We start from the raw sequence: 16,758 nt of genomic DNA on the forward strand, positions 1-16,758 counted from the left end.
TTAGATGAATCCAGGAACGAGTGTTCTTAGTCCTCAGGCTGTTCAGTAGAAGAGAAACACCCCCATGCTCCCCTCTGCACACTGACTGTCATCACTTGCGTTCCCTTTGAGGAAACAAAAATGAAGACGTGCCCACTTTCTATATTAAAATTTATTTCATGCCAGAAAGGACAAACTTAAAAATGAACCTACTAAACAGACCAACGTGCTAGAAAACCCAAGCACATTACCTGGGCCCCAGGCACACACCTGGGTTGTGCCTGGGTCTTTCCAGTGGACAGATGCTGAGCCCGCCCTTCAGATAGAGTCCAGTCTGGGTTCCAGTCCGTCTCTGAGTTCAAGAAGGATCACCATCAGAAGAAAGCTTTTGGCATTAAAAGCTTCAGCAGAGTGAAGAGTCAGGCCAGGCAGCTCTTTTGCCCTACGCCTGGGTGGCCCAAATGCACAGAGCATACAACCTAGAAGGACACTCCAGGGGCCGCCTCAAGTTGCATGTTCTGGTTCAGCCAAAATTTGTAAATGTGCCCGAGCTGTTCTTCAGACACAAGGCGTTGTTGGAAGAGGGCAGTGACTCCCACGTAACCAATTCTGGTACAGCCCTCCTATTTGTCCCAACCATCAAACTGGAACACAAAGGAGAGAGGAAATCAGTTACCTGAAAGCACACCTGGGCAGATCTCAGAGCCTTGAATTGAACTCCTCTATCTGCAAATATTGCTGATCGACCAAATCAAGACAATGCCAACAGGACTGGGTGGCTAAAGGAAGGGCCTTGGTTACATGCTCATCTAGTGCTGGCCTGTGTGCTCAAGAACGTTCTCTGTTTGGAAGAGTAACCCAACTTAGACTGCAATTCATCCCCTAGTGTTTACTCTTGGATAGCAACTCTTTTAAAAGAGTTTCCCTGGTGGCACAGTGGGTTTAAGGATCCGGTGTTGTCACTGCAGTGGCGCAGGTCTGATCCTTGGCTCAGGAACTTAGGCATACCATGGGCAGGGTCAAAAACAAAACAAAATAAACCCCTAAAAGCATAACCCACTTTATACAAATTTCTGTGGAACTAGAAAAAAGCGGCACAGGTCTCATCCTATAGGGCTAATTCCAAAAGTCCATAGAAGCTACCTGAGTTGTCCCACTGTCACACGGAAGCGGGAAGGCAGGCCGGGGGGTCTGGCCGAGGTCTCTACCGCCCTGTGAGTGAAGCATCTCTGCTGTTCCTCTTGAGAGGCAACATGTAAGCTTGCTTCCACTAAGTGACCCAGCAAGGTGACTGGTATTTGAAGGTCTTTATTTCTTCCACATGGTGTGATGAGAAATGTCACCAGCCTACATCTTACCTCTAAGAGCCAAGCCCTGAAAGGCAATGTCTAACACTGTGAAAACAGTAACTGCAAAGTCTCGTATCCTCACAAAGCCTCGTATTCGTCTCGCTTTGGTTCAACATGGTACGAAATCAGGCTGTGACCAGAGGCTGGGGCTTTTGGCAATGGAAGTGAGGACAGGGCTGACCCAAGGTCCTGAGCCAGTCACAGCCAAAGGGTGGAGGGTTCGCAAGACAGCAAGAACATACAGCACTCTGGTGAGGTCCACGGTGGGCAGTGTTATGCCTGGCTGTAATCGGCCACAATCCTCCTTGAGACAACTGAACTTCAAAGGCTTAATGCTGCCTCCTGTAGAAAATAACCCCTCACGTCAAGGCTACACATGCTAAATGATTCGCGTGGGAAATCCTCTTCCACACCTTCACTCACTGACAGGTTTGACGTCTATGGAGATCAGAGCTCTTTGGCTTTCTACCCTTGGCAGATGATAATAAGTCAACTGCTCTCACACTGATTCTCTTCTAAAAGCATCAGCCTCACAGGTTCAGAGAACTTCAGAATCCCATCTTAGCCTGGAGTTGTTTGGTGCTCCTTTAGTTTATGGTACAAAAGACAGCTGAAGTGTGATGACGACAGAACAACAGCCACATCTGCCCGGACCCTTGTCCCCGCTCTGGCACACAGAGCAGGCACAAAGCGTCCATTTCTTCATCTCGTCACTTCATCACAGCACCTCGTTCACAAGCACAGAGGTGGAAGATGGACCAGACAGTGCCTGATACAGGGTTACCAGCCATGTGACCTATTACTGTGGCTCCATCCCAGGTGGACCGACCCCACAGCAGAGGAAACGGCCCTCCTGTGACTGCTCAGCAATCCGTACCTTTCCAGTCTCCTGCTGGATGAGGTCCTGCATCTCCTCGGTCCAGCCCAGAAGCTCCACCAGCCTTTTCACGCCGTGAACCAAGTCCCCCAGCTGGACCACATCCCTGCCCCGAGGATGCCTCGCCAAGGTCCCCACCAAGTCCCGGTTGATGAGCAGTCGGGGCACTGAGCTCCGCACAGCCTCAGACAAGCTGGCAAAAGGTTCCACCTGAAAAAATGCCCACACGTGAGTAGCACAGTGCCCGCCCCCGGGCCCTCAGGATGTTTCCGCCACAGCCCCTGAGGCCTTGGAGTCTGTGCTGTGACTGATAGTGAGACCATGGATTCAGAGAAGGCCCAGCACTCTTTCTATTTCTTCAGTGATGCTCCCTTGCTCTCTCCTCCCGAGCCACCCTCTCATCCACACTCATCTTTCTACTCCTACGCTTCCTGGCTCCTGCAGGCCTCCCTGCTGAAGTTGGTCTGGGCTCAGCTCCAGCGACTACACCCCGTCTTCCTGTCCCCTCCCAGCCACACGCATCTCATCCCAGCTCACTACTGACACAACAGCTCGTCTGTCTGTTCTCGCTCCCTGAGAGCAAGGGCCTGGTCCGTAGGAGAGGGGCCCACTGGGGTTCCTGACATACCCACCAGAACAGAGCCTGGCACAGCGCTGGCTGGGCCTCTGGCTGGCTGGGGCCCCGAGCACAGGTCTTTCTGGCCCCTGTCCCCTTGGTGCCTACATCCAGTCAGACACAGCCCATTTCTGGGTCTCACCATGCCCTTTGGGAGCTTCCTGAGCTTCAGATCCAGATGCATCCCCCAGGCACCCCCCATGCAGACTCCTCCTCACTAGCAAATGCCCTGAACCCTCACAGAGGAGACAGACACCTCCCTTTTCTGTCCTGAGTGACTCCAGCCTCCAAATCCAGCCGTCTGCTCTCCTTGCCACGTCCCACGGCTGCACAATCAGACTGCACTCAGCCTCCCAGGCACCTGCTCACCTCAGCCCCTGGTCCCGAGAACTACATCCCTAGTTTCACTGCTTCCACACAAACTCTGTCTGCGTGATGCAACCTGGAAGGCCTTCATCAGCCTCACATCTCCCGCGCCCCTGCCCTGACATGCTGAACGGGTCACCTCCAAAGCGGAGCGGCCTCCCTCTGCCCCGTCCTCCTGCCCAGGCTGCTCCTCCCTGGGCCCAAGACAGCCCTTCCTCACACAGCGAGTCCACTCCTCTGACAAGGCAGGCCCCTGTGTCCCACCAGCCCCGCCTGCTTTGCCCCGGCCTGCCAGCCTCCCCCCCACGCGCCTGTGCACCACTGGCCTGCTGACAAACCTCCAGGGAGGTCCCAAGGATGAGCAGCAGATCTGCCACGGGGAAGTCAGCCAGATGCAGCAGGAACCTCGGGGGCAGCGGCTCCCCAAAGAACACGATGTCGGGCTTCACGACGCCAGCACAGACCCGGCAGCGCGGCACGCTGTCCACCATCACGTCGGCCTGGGCGACAGGGGGAGAGCGGCCCGAGGAAGCCGTCACAACACACCTTAGGGGAAAAGGGAAAACTCACACAGGCAGACCAGCTGGGACAGTAGTACAGTGGAGCCCCTTACGTGGCGAACCCAGATTCAGCAATTACCGGCATCTTTCCGGTTTTATTTCACATAACCCGCCAGAGCTGGGGAGGCTGCCGTATTTGAAAGCAGATCCTGGAGTCACACGACACCTGGCACATGGATCACTACGCCCTGCACCTGGGGGCTCATCACAGATACTCAGGTGCTGAGGAAACACAGCTGACCTTGAACAGCACAGGAGCTGGGGCACCAACCTCCCGCACAGTCACAAATCTGCACAAACTGGGTTACGCGTGGCTCCTCCACGTGTGCATGTTCAGCCAACCGTGGATCAGGTAGCTTGGGTGCCCCGCCTTGTGTCTTTTTAGGTCCTCACCCGCAGCAGACGGAGGCTCCCGGGCAAGGGGTCCAATCGTAGCTGCAGCTGCCAGCCCATGCCACAGCCACAGCCACACAGGATCCGAGCCGCATCTGTTAACCCACTGAGCAAGGCCAGGGATCAAACCCGCATCCTCACGCACACTAGTCAGGTTCATTACGGGAACTCCATGGAGTGCCTATTTATTGAAAAACATCGGCACCTAAGTGGACCCACACATTTCAAATCCATGTTCAAAGGTCAGCTGTCCTGATTATTCTCCTCAGAAGTACTCTTTAGGTATCTGCTCTACAACAGGCATGTTTCAATGAAAATGATGGTTTAAAATTGGTCCCTGATTTCAGCTGAAATGATCATGATATCATCTTAGCCCTGGAAGACATTCAGTTTGACTTCAACTCACTGGCTGGAGTTAAGAGTAACATTTTCTGCAGAACTCCTCCTTGCAGGCCAAAGCGAAGTGGATACAAGTCATAGCATTACCTACGACATCAGGATTGACGCTTGGGCTGGACATAGAGGAGGAAACTAAGGGAGAAGTTTTAGTTTGTCCTGCTAAGATAAACCTTTACAGTTCACTGGAGTTTTTGCAGGCTGAACCCTGTAAGCACCGGCCAGAAATAACAGACAAAAGAGATGGACTCTTCAGAGACTTCAGATATTATCAGATATAGATTAAAAACTATGTTATGTTTAATTTTTTTTTTTTTTTTTTTTGTCTTTTTGCTATTTCTTTGGGCCGCTCCTGCGGCATATGGAGGTTCCCAGGCTAGGGGTCTAATCGGGGCTGTAGCCACCGGCCTACGCCAGAGCCACAGCAACGCCAGATCCGAGCCATGTCTGCAACCTACACCACAGCTCACGGCAACGCCAGATCCTTAACCCACTGAGCAAGGGCAGGGACCGAACCCGCAACCCCATGGTTCCTAGTTGGATTCGTTAACCACTGCGCCACGACAGGAACTCCCTGTTATGTTTAAGTTTTTAAAGAGACAGGTTTGAAATATCTATTGGAGATAGAAAGCCATATAAAATAATGTAGTGGGTTTGAAAAAGAACCTGATAAGGAGTTCCTGTCATGGCACAGAGGAAACAAATCCGACTACGAACCATGAGGTTGCGGGTTCAATCCCTGGCCTCCCCCAGTGGGTTAAGGATCCAGCATTGCCGTGAGCTGTGGTGTGGGTCACAGACACGGCTTGGATCCTGTGTTGCTATGGCTGTGGGGTAGACCAGCAGCTGTAGCTCCGACTGGACCCCTAGCCTGGGACCCTCCATATGCCATGGGTGCGGCCCTAAAAAACGAAAAGAAAAGAAAAGAAAAGAAAAGAAAAGAAAAGAAAAGAAAAGAAAAGAAAAGAAAAGAAAAAAGAAAAAGAACCTGATAGGACTTCCAGTAATAAAAAGTAGAATACTGAAAATTAAAGCTTAGTGAAGGGCTTCATCCTCTATGACAGAATGGAATATTGATAAACTGGAAAGTAGATCAGGAGAAAGACTCAGAATGCAGCACAAAGGGGAGCAAGGTGGGACAAAGAGAAGCGTGGCCAAGGGCTGTGGGCAGAGTGTGAGATGTTCTCAGAGATGTTTAACCCGAGGTCCACAGAGGACCGGAGGTGGGTGGAGCATTCACTGTCTGAAGGCATCATGACTGAGAATTTTTAGCAAACATGAAACATCAAACCACAGATTCAGAAAGCTCTACAAATCTAAAGCAGAATAAATAAAAGGAAATCCATATGGAGACACGCCACATTAAAAGTGCAAAACTCCCAAGACAAAGAGAAAAAAAATTTTAATTTGTAGACAATAGATAGCAACAGACTTAATCTCAAGTTTATATGGAGAGCAAAAGACTCAGAATGGACAACACAATACGGAAGGAGACGATCCAAGAAAGAAAAATACAGTAAGTCAAACTCCATTAAAAGTAAAAGACAATGTCAAGAGGATGAGATAACAAGTCACAGACTGGGAGAAAATATTTACGAAAGATGTATCTGATAAAGGACTATTATCCAAAATACACAAAGAATTTTTTTTAGCCCACATCCTTGGCATATGGAAGTTCCCACCTGGGCCACAGCAGTGACAATGCTGGATCCTTAACCTGCTAGGCTTCCAGGAAATTCCACAAAGAACTCTTAAAACTCAACAATAAGGAGTTCCCGTCATGGCGCAGTGATTAACGAATCCGACTAGGAACCACGAAGTTGCAGGTTTGGTCCCTGGCCTTGCTCAGTGGGTTAAAGATCCGGTGTTGCCCTGAGCTGTGGTGCAGGTCGCAGACACGGCTCAGATCCCGCGTTGCTGTGGCTCTGGCTAGGCTGGTGGCTACAGCTCCGATTAGACCCTTAGCCTGGGAACCTCCATGTGCCGCGGGAGAGGCCCAAGAAATGGCAAAAAGACAAAAACAAAAACAAAAACAAAAAACAAAAAAAAAAACAAAAAAAAAAACTCAACAATAAGAAAATGAACAACCCAGTTAAAAAATTGGCCCAAGACCTCACTAAAGAAGATATACAGATGGCAAATGAGCATATGAAGCAAGTTCACCATCATGTATCATTAGGAAACTGCAAATTAAAACAACGAGATACCAGTACACACCTACTAGAATGGCCAAAATCAGAACGCTGACAGCACCACGTGTTGATGAGGATGTGGAGAACGAGGACTCACATTCCCTGCTGGTGGGAATGCAAAACGGGGCAGCCACTTTGGAAGACACAAACATAAGCATACTCTTACCCTGCGATCCAGCAATCATGCACCTTGGCATTGACCCCAAGCAGCCAAAAACTCAGGTCCACATACAAACCCGCATATGGATGTTTAGAGCAACGTCATTCTAACGGCCAAAGCTTGGAAGCGATCAAGAGCTCCCTCAGTAGGTGAAGGGACAAACAAACGGTTCCATCTAGACAACAGACTATCACTCACCCTTCAAAATAAAAGCGCTATCGGGCCATGAAAAGACACGGAGGGGCCTTAAATACACGATGCTAAGTCAGAGAAGCCAATGAGCAAAAGGCAGCACACTGTATGATTCCAACTCTACGACATTCTGGAAGGGCAAAAGTATGGAGAAAGTAAAAAGATCAGGGGTTACCAGGGGTTGGGGCAGGAAGGGGAGATGACTGACTGACTAGTGGGTGCGGTGTTTTCCTTTGAGGTGATGAAAATACTTTGGAATTAGAGGTGGTGGTTGCACAACTCTGAACATATTAAGTACCAATGAACTGTACACTTTAAAAATGTTAACTTCAGGCAGTTCCTATTGTGGCTCCATGGGTTAAGAACCCGACTAGTATCCAGGAGGATGCAGGTTCGATTCCTGGCCTTGCTCAGTAGATTAAGGATCTGGTCTGGTGTTGCCGAGAGCTGCAGCATAGGTCACAGATGTGGCTTGGATCTGGAGCTGGAGCCGCAGCTCCAACTGAACCCCTAGCCTGGGATCTTCCATGTGCCACAGGTGTGGCCCTAAAAAAAAAAGGTTAATTTTATGTTATGTGATTTTCACTTCAATAAAAAAATAAAACACAGGATCCTGCGCCACATCGATATTTCAGAGTTTCAACTTGCTTTAGGATTTTCCATTCTATCCTACTCGACTTTAGAAAACTTGTTCTACTCACAAACACTCACAGAGGTACACAGGGACGTAAGCCTGGACTATCACTGGCTTCTGGCTTGTTCAATGGCTGCACCCAGAGCATGCGGAGATTCCTAAGCCAGGGACTGAATCCAAGCCATAGCTGCGGCAACACTGGATCCTTTAGCCCACTGTGCTGGGCAGGGGATAAAATCCATGCCTCCACAGCAACCTAAGCGGCTGCAGTTGGATTCTTAACCCACTGCACCACAGCAGGAACTCCTACTATATTATTTTTAATAGTAAAAATCACAAATATCATGAATATCCCCAAACAGGTAAAGGACTAAATTAAATGCTCTCTAGTGACCAAGAACCGTAAGCAGAGCTGCAGTTACTGGCACAAGATAGTCATGAAACTGCTCTGCAACAAAGCAAACTGTACAATATTAATCCTGATGATCCCATTACTGAAAAAAAATGTAATTGTATGTGGGTGTGGGTGTAGGTGCACAGAAATTTGCATGTGTGCTACTATACACACATATGTTTCTGTTTTTCAGGCCTGGATCACAACACAGCACACGGCCAAAAGCTGACTACGGGAACTAGTTGAAGGGAGGTTCATTTTTCCCTACACATTTCTGTACTGCCTTAATTTTTTTCCCATCTGCAAAGATCCTATTGCCCAGTCAGGTTATATTTATAGGTACCAGGAGTTAGGACCTGAGCATTTTTCAAAATTGATTTACAACATTGTGGGTTTGTTTTTTTTTTTCTTGGTCTTTCGTCTTTTTACAGCCGCACCCATGGCATATGGAGGTTCCCAGGCTAGGGGTTGAATCGGAGCTATAGCTGCTGGCCTACACCACTGCCACAGCAACATGGGATCCGAGCCGTGTCTGCGACCTACCACAGCTCACGGCAACACCAGATCCTTAACCCACTCAGCAAGGCCAGGAATCAAACCTTTGTCCTCATGGATGCTAGTCAGATTCATTTCTGCTAAGCCATGACGGGAACTCCCAACATTGTGTTAGTTTCAGGTATAGAGCAAAGTGATTCGGTTCTACATACGTGTGTGTGTGTGTGTGTGTGTGTGTGTGTGTGTGTGTGTGTATCCTTTTTTGGATCCTCTTGCACTATAAGCTATTACAAGATATCGAATACAGTTCTCGGTGCTATACAGTTATTGTTTACATTGCCTTAATTTTTTATAAACACATGTTACTTTTCTAATGCAAAAGCACAGAAAAATATTTTCACGGTATTACTGTTCTGTTGTCCTTCTGACATGATGCTTATAAACTACTTCCCCATATTACTCGCAATGAGAAGTGCGGAAGGGAGAGAACCGTCAGTGTCACAACTCACCCAGAAGTCCTCCCCTGGGAAGGGTCTTCGGCAAACGGTGCAGGTGGCAGAGGCAAAGGATCCATGAGCTTCAACCAGCTTTGAGGCAGGGATGCCAGACGCTGGAATCCAAACCAAAGCTAAGTGCTGCTGCCTCTGGGGTGGGCGCACAAGCCCCTTAGCATAACCTCTGGGCTCAGGAGGCCCCCCAGGAGGAGTCAGCCCTCAGGGGAAGCCTGATGTCCCTGGCTCTATCACCTACAGATGACACCCCACTGATCAGAACGAGCACAGGGATGAGGCTCTGATGTGAAGCCAAAGCAGAGTTAAAACAAAGCCTGTGAAAACAGTACACAAACAGGTGAAGTTTTACATCCAACACCAATGAGACCGTTTTCAACTCTACAGACACCAGTAAACGTGAGAAAATAATATAGACTTCCAAAAACTGTGGAAAAACAGACAGGAGGTAACATACCAGGAACGTTATGTAACCACTAGCAGCTTCTGAAAGGCCGCGGGTCCTGGCTGCAGCGGTTTCCCGCCGACCCCGTAACTCTGCGTATGACAAAGCTCAAAGCCAGATTTCCCGCAAGGCCAGCCCTGCTGCGTTCCTGGGGGGGAGTCACTGCTGCCTACGTGGCTCCAAGCTGTAGAGTCTTTCAAGCAAATAAACTTTCCTGAGGTCAGGAAAACCCCTTTCTTCAAATCACAAGACATCTGCAGCCCGATGAGCTGCTGCTAACTTGCTCAGAGCTGACTGTTAGCACCAGTCAGTATCACTGCATGCATGAAAAAGGCCCAACAACGGCCTCTCTGGGGTACACGGCCAGGCCAGAGGTCGGTACGACCCATGAATCACTGGTTGTGGCTGCCTTCCAGTCCAGAAATCAGCGCACACCATGTTTGATGATATTAAGCAGTTATGAGTGATTTCTTTGTGTGATAACAATATTGTGGTTGTGTTTTAAAGGCCTTTATCTTCAGCAAAAATATCAATTGCTGAATTTATAGATTAAGTTTATAAAGGGAGGGGCGTGCTTCAAAACAGTCAGGGGTGAGAGAGGAGGAGGGTCAGGCACAGACTGTACGAAGACTGGCCGTGATGAGGTGAGAAGGTGCGGTGATGAGGACATGAGGGTTCGTCACATTCTTCTCTGTATTTTACTTGCGCAAACGTTTCCATAATGAAAATTTAGAAAAATACATCATCGGATCAGATCAGCAAAACTAGAAGCTCCCACTGTGACCTTCAGTTCCATCCAAAGATCAAAGCTCAGAAAGTGGGTCCACCAATGAGGTTCCAACAGTGACACTTAAAACAGCAAGGACATTTCTCTTGGGGATAAAGGCACAACTTTTTTGGCTCAAAATCAGCCACAAGGATGGAGAATAAACACGAGGCCTCAGCCCTCCTAGAAATGGGCCCCTGAGCCCTCCTGCAGGAGCAGAGGGTGTGGGACAAAGGGAGGCCTCACCTCTCTCAAGCCCGTCGATGTTCTGGGTGTAGAGCCGCAGGAGCAGCCCCTTGTCATGCAGCAGGCGGAGGAAGTAGTGAGCAGTGTTAGGCCTATAGTTCCCAGGGTACAGCTCCTTGGCGAAAGTGAAAAACGGCTTGGGATTGTGGAAGAAAAATGAGAGCTCAAAAATGGCCTCGGGGTAGGGGAGGTCGTAGCTTTGGAGGGTGCTGTAGTAGCCAGTCCCTGGAGATCTGCAGAGAGAAGTGAAAGGCGCTGAGCCCTTCAGGAGAGAACAGGGAGGTGGAGCAAGCCATGGGCAGCTGGGGGGCCAGGCGGGGGCACAGGGATGCTTGGGCACCTGAAGTCTGGAATGCCGCTGGGCGTGCTGATGCCGGCCCCTACCATGACCACCACCCGCCGGCAGGCTCTGGTTTTAATCAGTTCAGCTATGTCCTGCAGGAGAAGCTGCTTCTTACTGTTGCCTCCACTTCCACAGACACCTGAGGCACCGGGAGAAAAAGATATGGACCTTCTTCCACCTGTAATACTGACAGAAAAAGGAGAGTGGCCAGGTAACCAATGATAATCAAGCTCACACTAGCAAGAATGAGCAGACCCACCTCCCCACCCGCAGCACTGAGAATGACCACACACTTCCCTGCTGCCCCCAAAAGACCACCTTCCATATCATGGGATAAAACAGAAACTCCCAAATCAAGATGAATTGGGGAGCAAAGTTTTCAGGTTAATGGGAACTGTGCAAATAATTTCACAATTCTCGTTATCAAAGGCTCGTGCTAAAGGCTTAGGCTAGAGCCAGGAGCATCCCTTTGTGAGGGCCCTGGGGACAGGCTCTGCAGAGCCATACCCCCTAACATACCTGGAATATGACAAAGACTTAGTGACATTTAAAGGGAGTTAAAAGTCTCAGACTTTACACCAAAAATATTATCAGGATGAAAAGCGGATTCAAGAGATCATTCCAGAAAGAAAGATTCATATCCTGACAGCGAGGGATTCAAACTGCTGCAGAGACCTCATCTTCCACACTCACAGCCATTCAGGATGCTGCTCATATTACACAGCAGCCAAACAAATCACACATCCCAGGCAAGGCAGTGGGCAGACCGCAGCTCTCGGTCTCTCGCAAAATTCTAGGCTTTTCAGGTCACCTCCAGAAGCAAGGAGCTGAGACACTTCACAAGGTTAACTGTTAGGAGCATGAGATGCTCTTCCACAAGAAAAAAAGAGCAAGGTACACGGTACCCAACTCATAGGCTTCAGGGAGGCATCAGGGCTCAAGGCTCAGGAAAGTACCAGGAAGAGGGCAGAGACAAACAGCACAGAGCCTGGAGCAGTACCTGAAGACCTGCACGGGGGCCCGAGAGCTAGAGCCTCGCGTGGGCCAAAAGGCCTTCTAGGTGTTTGATCGGCTCTTGGGGCCCTCGCTCGGCAACCAGCTGAGCTGGACAAGTTCTTCAGGTCCTGGAACCACGCTGGCAACTTGCCCAGAGTTCACGACACCAACCCCACTGCACAGGGCACCTTCCTCATACCCCAAAGACCGGCAGCCACCACATCTACCTTTCAGGAGACCCATCTCCAGGACATCAGACCTCAGTATGAACCCCTGAACCCTGACAGGAAAAGAGATTAAACCAGCTGAACTGACACTCTCCCCAACTGACTGATCAATCTAAAGAGAAGACAGACATAAACACAGGAAACAGAGTATTTCAGAGTATTTCTTTTACTCTTGTGTGATACAGGCAGGAAATAAACACCCTGAAAGCACATCTTCGATACACGTGAGGACAATTCAGTTTATCTTCCAGGAGTGTGATCCTAACTCCCTCTTGTTTGCTCTTTGTCTCTGGTTTTTCTTTGGCTCCTGCAAAATCTGCACAGGCCGACCTGCTTACACGCTGCTGCTGAGGTTTCCCTGGCACCCTCTGCCCCTGATGGCACCCTGATATCTCAGCACAACATTCCACTCCAATGACCCTCTCACAGACCCCTCCCTTCCCTGGTTTTGTATACACCCTAAACCCAGCTCCTTCTGCCCGGAAAGACCTTTCTCCACCTCAGCATGTCCAAAATCTCCCAGCATCAAGGCCACCTCCTTCATGAAGCCCCTGCTGAACACACTGAGAAGTCACTTCGCCCTCCTCTGAAAGGTGACGTACTGGCCCCTCCCCTTTTTAGAGGCCTGTCACCCCTTCCCCTCCTGTGGTGATTCTGCACAGCTGCCTCTCACATGCTACTCTGGGGTCAGTGACAGTGCAACTCAGAGGCTTACTGGCTGCTCAGTGCACTTGTGATGCCTCTCCTGCCACACGAAGCGTCATCCTGGTTCTCTAAGGGCCACAGAAAGGTGTGCGATGAGAAAGAGGAACGTGGGAAGGGAAGGCAGGGTGGAGGCATCAAAAAGAGAGTCAGGAGTTCCCGTCGTGCCTCAGTGGTTAATGAATCCGACTAGGAACCATGAGGTTGTGGGTTCAGTCCCTGATCTTGCTCACTGGGTTAAGGCTCTGGCATTACAGTGAGCTGTGGTGTAGGTCGCAGACGTGGCTCGGATCCCGCATTCCTGTGCTGTGGTGTAGGCCAGCAGTTACAGCTCGGATTAGACCCCTAGCCTGGGGACCTCCCTATGCCGTGGAAGCAGCCCCAGAAAAGCAAAAAGACCAAAAAAAAAGTCAGAGCCCTAACTCAGTCTGTCTCAGGTCCATCAAGCACCCTGCACCTCAGCTGCTGAAGCCAAAAACAAAGGAGCCAGAGATTACTAGGGTCTTTAGAAAAAAAAGTCTGTTGCTGTATACCTCCCAGCAGAAAGTACAGGAAATACACACGCAAGGAAAACAATGCTTCCCCCCCTCCCCATGCGCTTGCGGAGATGCCCAGAGATTCTGAAGAAAGTTCTTCTGCATCAAAGATTTGTGTAAAAGCACCTGTCACGGCAGCTCTTCTAAGTGCAAGGCAATGACATCTCCAGAGCGAGTCTTCCGACGAAAACCAGGCAGTTAGTAGGAAAGAGAACGCTCTGGTTCCAACTAGAGCTGTTAAACGCCCCACTTCACCCATTCGCCTACAGTCCTCACCCCAGCATTTGCCGAGCTCCTCCCAAGTGCAGCTATTATGAGAAATACGAAAGGAATGAGAGGGAAGTTGCGGTATTGTGCTTTATAATAAATACATATATGGATTTTTGTCCCAGCACACTTAGAATTTCCTAAGAGCGTCTTTTGTTTTAACATTTGGTCCTTTGCCCTCAGTTCCTAAAACTGTTTCAGAGTCATGAAGGTGAAAGGGGTGTCCTGTTATTCATAACAAGCCTCTTACAACTGCACTGAGCTTAGGTTGATGAGGTGACTACTCAAAGTCCCATAACAATGGTGGTATGGTTGCTAGGAAACCAACCACGGTTAGAGGGTTGGAGCCTCCACGAAAGCCCAAAAGAAGGGGTTTCCAAGCTCTTCCAGGCTGGTGAGCCAGAAAGCTTCCACATGGCAGGCTCCAAACTCCTCAGCGACAGAAGCACATGTGTTTGGAACACTTCCAACCTCCACCTTGTGCATCTCTTCATCTGGCTGCTCATTCATATGCTTTAAAATCTTTTGTAGTAAGACAGGGACCCAGTAAGCAAACCAGTTTCTTTGAACTGCTCTAGCAGATTAATCCAAACAGAGGAGGGGGTCATGGGAATCCCCAAGTGGTCAGAGGCACAGGGGACAACATGGTGTGGCATATGAAGTGGGGACTATCTTGCAGGACTAAGCCTTTGACCTGTGGAATCCGATGCCATGTCTAGGTTGACAGAATCAGAGTCAAGTTGAATTTGACACCCGGTCAATGTCTGTAGAAAACTGGAGAGCTGCTTGCTTGTGCTGGGGGAAAAAAAACCATGTTGGAGTTCCCGTCATGGCTCAGCGGTAACAAATCCAACTAGCATCCATGAGGACGTAGGTTCAATCCCTGACTTCTTCGCTCAGTGGGTTAAGGATCCAACATTGCCATGAGCTGTGATGTAAGCTGCAGACGCGGTTCAGATCCAGCGTTGTTGTGGCTGTGATGTAGGTTGGCAGCTACTCCAATTTGACCCCAGCCTGGGAACTTCCATAAGCCACAGGAACGGCCCTAAAAAGACAAAAAAAAAAAAAAAAAAAAATCCCATGTTGCGGAAGCTTTTACCATGTTTGAGTGCCTGTTGAGTGGAAGGCATCAGGGCACTCAACATGTACTTGACGTGGATTTATGTACATAAGTAAAATGTTTGTACCTGGAAAACACATGAACAGGATTTTACCAGAAGTCTACACTATACCAAAGGTGTGTGACTTATAGTATATGCTACATGGAATGAGATTTACTAGGAGTAGGGGTATCCTGAGGACCAAGCATGGATGCTGCCTGAAAAGGGGAAACAAAGGATGATTTCACATAAGAGCCCCAAAATAAAAACTCAAAAGGCCAAAATTCCAAACTGCAGACAGTCTGTGCAAAGCGTTCCTCACTGGCACGCCCGGGTCTCCTGTTCTGGCAGTGAGTGGCGGCAAGGGTCTACTGAATGACAGTGGCTTTGGGAGCAGCACCTGGGAGACCAGGTCCCTCTTCAGGCATGTCCCACCTATGAGGCAACCATTTGTCTGGCTCCTGCCCCATCCTTGCTCCTAAAACAGAATCTGGAAGATAATGAATCAAAAGTTTCTTGGTTGAAGAAAAGACCCCTCTTTGGTTATCTCTTTATTAAACTCTACAATGTTTTTGGTAGTTGTGCCAGAAGACCTTAAATGAACATACCATTATATTTACTTAAATATTTGTCTATTATTGGGCATTTAAGTTAATTTCCTAACAACTCTTATTAACAGTCATGGGCCTTACGACTTTCATTTGTAGGTTCAGTTCCTAGGCAAGGGTTTCAAAGTGTGCCATCACCATACAGAAGGCTATGAACACATGCTGGTGGGAGGTTAACTGCACGACCTTTATGGGGACAATAAAAATGCAGGCACAGTAGTTCCACTACTAGAAATGCATCCCAAAAGTGAAGTACAAACAAGGTTATTCAATACAGCATTATTTGCAATAACTAAAGATTAGAAACTATTTCAACATGAGAATGGTTGAACTACAAAACATCTACATGATAGAATTCTACAGATTAATTTGAAAGACTGACAGCGCATTTATGTTTGGAATGGAAATAACTCCAAGATATGTTAAAGGGGCAAGGTACAGAATAGATGCTAACAAAAAGAGAGCAGGGTGTCAGAATGAACGTGTAAGTGCTGCTTATACACGCCCGAACACCCATGGGAGAAAACGAGAAACCGAGAAACTGATGCCATAGGTGCCCCCGGAACACCCTTCAGTGCCCGAGAGCAGGGACTTGCCACTCTCAGGTTCTTCGACCTTCGGGCCGACCAGAAAGGGGAAGCCTGACTCTCCCGCTCGCCTCGGGGGTGGGGGGAGTGGGGGCGGGTAGGTCTCCGCCCAGGGTACCCCTGCCCCGACCCACCCAGCCGCCGCCACCGGGAACGAACCGAGGCCGGCGGGTCCAGGCACAGAAGCCTCCCAGGCTCCAGAGCCTCAGGGCAGCAACAGATGAACGACACCACAGCGCCATGTTCCTCCGCAGCACGCTGCGTCCTGGGACCAAAGGTCACGTCCGCGCCCCGCCCCCCGAGCGCGCGCCCGCCCCCTCGAGCGCGCGCCCCACCCCCCATCACCCTTACTCTTATCTTGGCGCTGTCTTTCCCGGCTCTCGCAGCCCAGGTGGACGTGGGTGCAACGTGGGGGCTGTTTCCTAGTCTGCAGAGCTCCCGCCTCTTGTTCCGGAGACCAAACCAGGAGCTTCCATTTCTCTACCTTACTCCTACCTTTTTCAATTGAGACGGCGATAATTAACACTTTGGAAACGCTTCCTATGGTCAGGCATCATATTTACACTTAATCTTCGCAAGACACTTCTAGGAAGGTATTGATGTTATCATCCCCACTTAAGACGAGAATATTGGGTCACAAAGGCCGAGGCCGCACAGCCAGTCGGTGACCGGGTCGACCCAGGCGCCTGTACGCTTCAACGCCTCAGCGGCACGGCCAGCCGCGAGGGAAATCCAGGACAAACCCTCGGTCTTAAACCAAGAGGCGCGGTTACTATGACAACCAGAGCGCGCCCCGGGTCGTGTACAAAGTTCCCGGCCTGCC

The 16,758-nt window shown here is 49.6% G+C and overlaps 1 protein-coding gene across 29 annotated transcripts; it reads right to left on the reverse strand.

Moving 5' to 3' along the window:
* Positions 1-136: 136 nt before the first annotated feature.
* Positions 137-16,711, reverse strand: SIRT3 (sirtuin 3). 29 transcript variants are annotated; one of them, XR_014835105.1, is made up of 9 exons: positions 16,095-16,192; positions 10,910-11,098; positions 10,570-10,802; positions 9,113-9,213; positions 7,087-7,210; positions 6,754-6,861; positions 3,526-3,687; positions 2,206-2,415; positions 137-623 (listed from the first exon to the last, which is right to left on the reverse strand). XR_014835105.1 is itself a non-coding variant. In XM_005652976.4 (7 exons), exons 2-7 carry the CDS (start codon positions 10,954-10,956, stop codon positions 603-605), a joined length of 774 nt encoding a protein of 257 aa, XP_005653033.2. In that variant the 5' UTR covers positions 10,957-11,051; positions 16,287-16,711; the 3' UTR covers positions 137-602. The 29 variants fall into 29 exon arrangements, 7 of the variants coding, with proteins under 7 accessions (XP_005653033.2, XP_005653034.1, XP_005653035.1 ...); XR_014835128.1 differs by having other exon boundaries at positions 9,113-9,429; XR_014835095.1 differs by having other exon boundaries at positions 9,113-9,429; positions 9,570-10,802.
* Between the last annotated feature and the right edge of the window lie 47 nt (positions 16,712-16,758).

Source organism: Sus scrofa, chromosome 2, assembly GCF_054392235.1.
Source record: "Sus scrofa isolate SSC_HxYL_T2T_F1_AM1 chromosome 2, Sscrofa_HxYL_maternal_Yorkshire_Landrace_v2.0, whole genome shotgun sequence".
Classification (NCBI taxonomy): domain Eukaryota; kingdom Metazoa; phylum Chordata; class Mammalia; order Artiodactyla; family Suidae; genus Sus; species Sus scrofa.

Bases quoted from the DNA above. Each gene is read 5' to 3' on its own strand.
- SIRT3 (NM_001110057.1), bottom strand. From the start codon at position 16,177: ATGGCGCTGTGGTGTCGTTCATCTGTTGCTGCCCTGAGGCTCTGGAGC. The intron at 3,688-9,112 runs GTGAGTTGTGAC...CCTGTCGCCCAG, and splicing joins TCCCAGGGGAGGACTTCTGG to GCCGACGTGATGGTGGACAG. The intron at 624-2,205 runs GTACGGATTGCT...TTTGTGTTCCAG, and splicing joins TCCAGCAGGAGACTGGAAAG to TTTGATGGTTGGGACAAATA.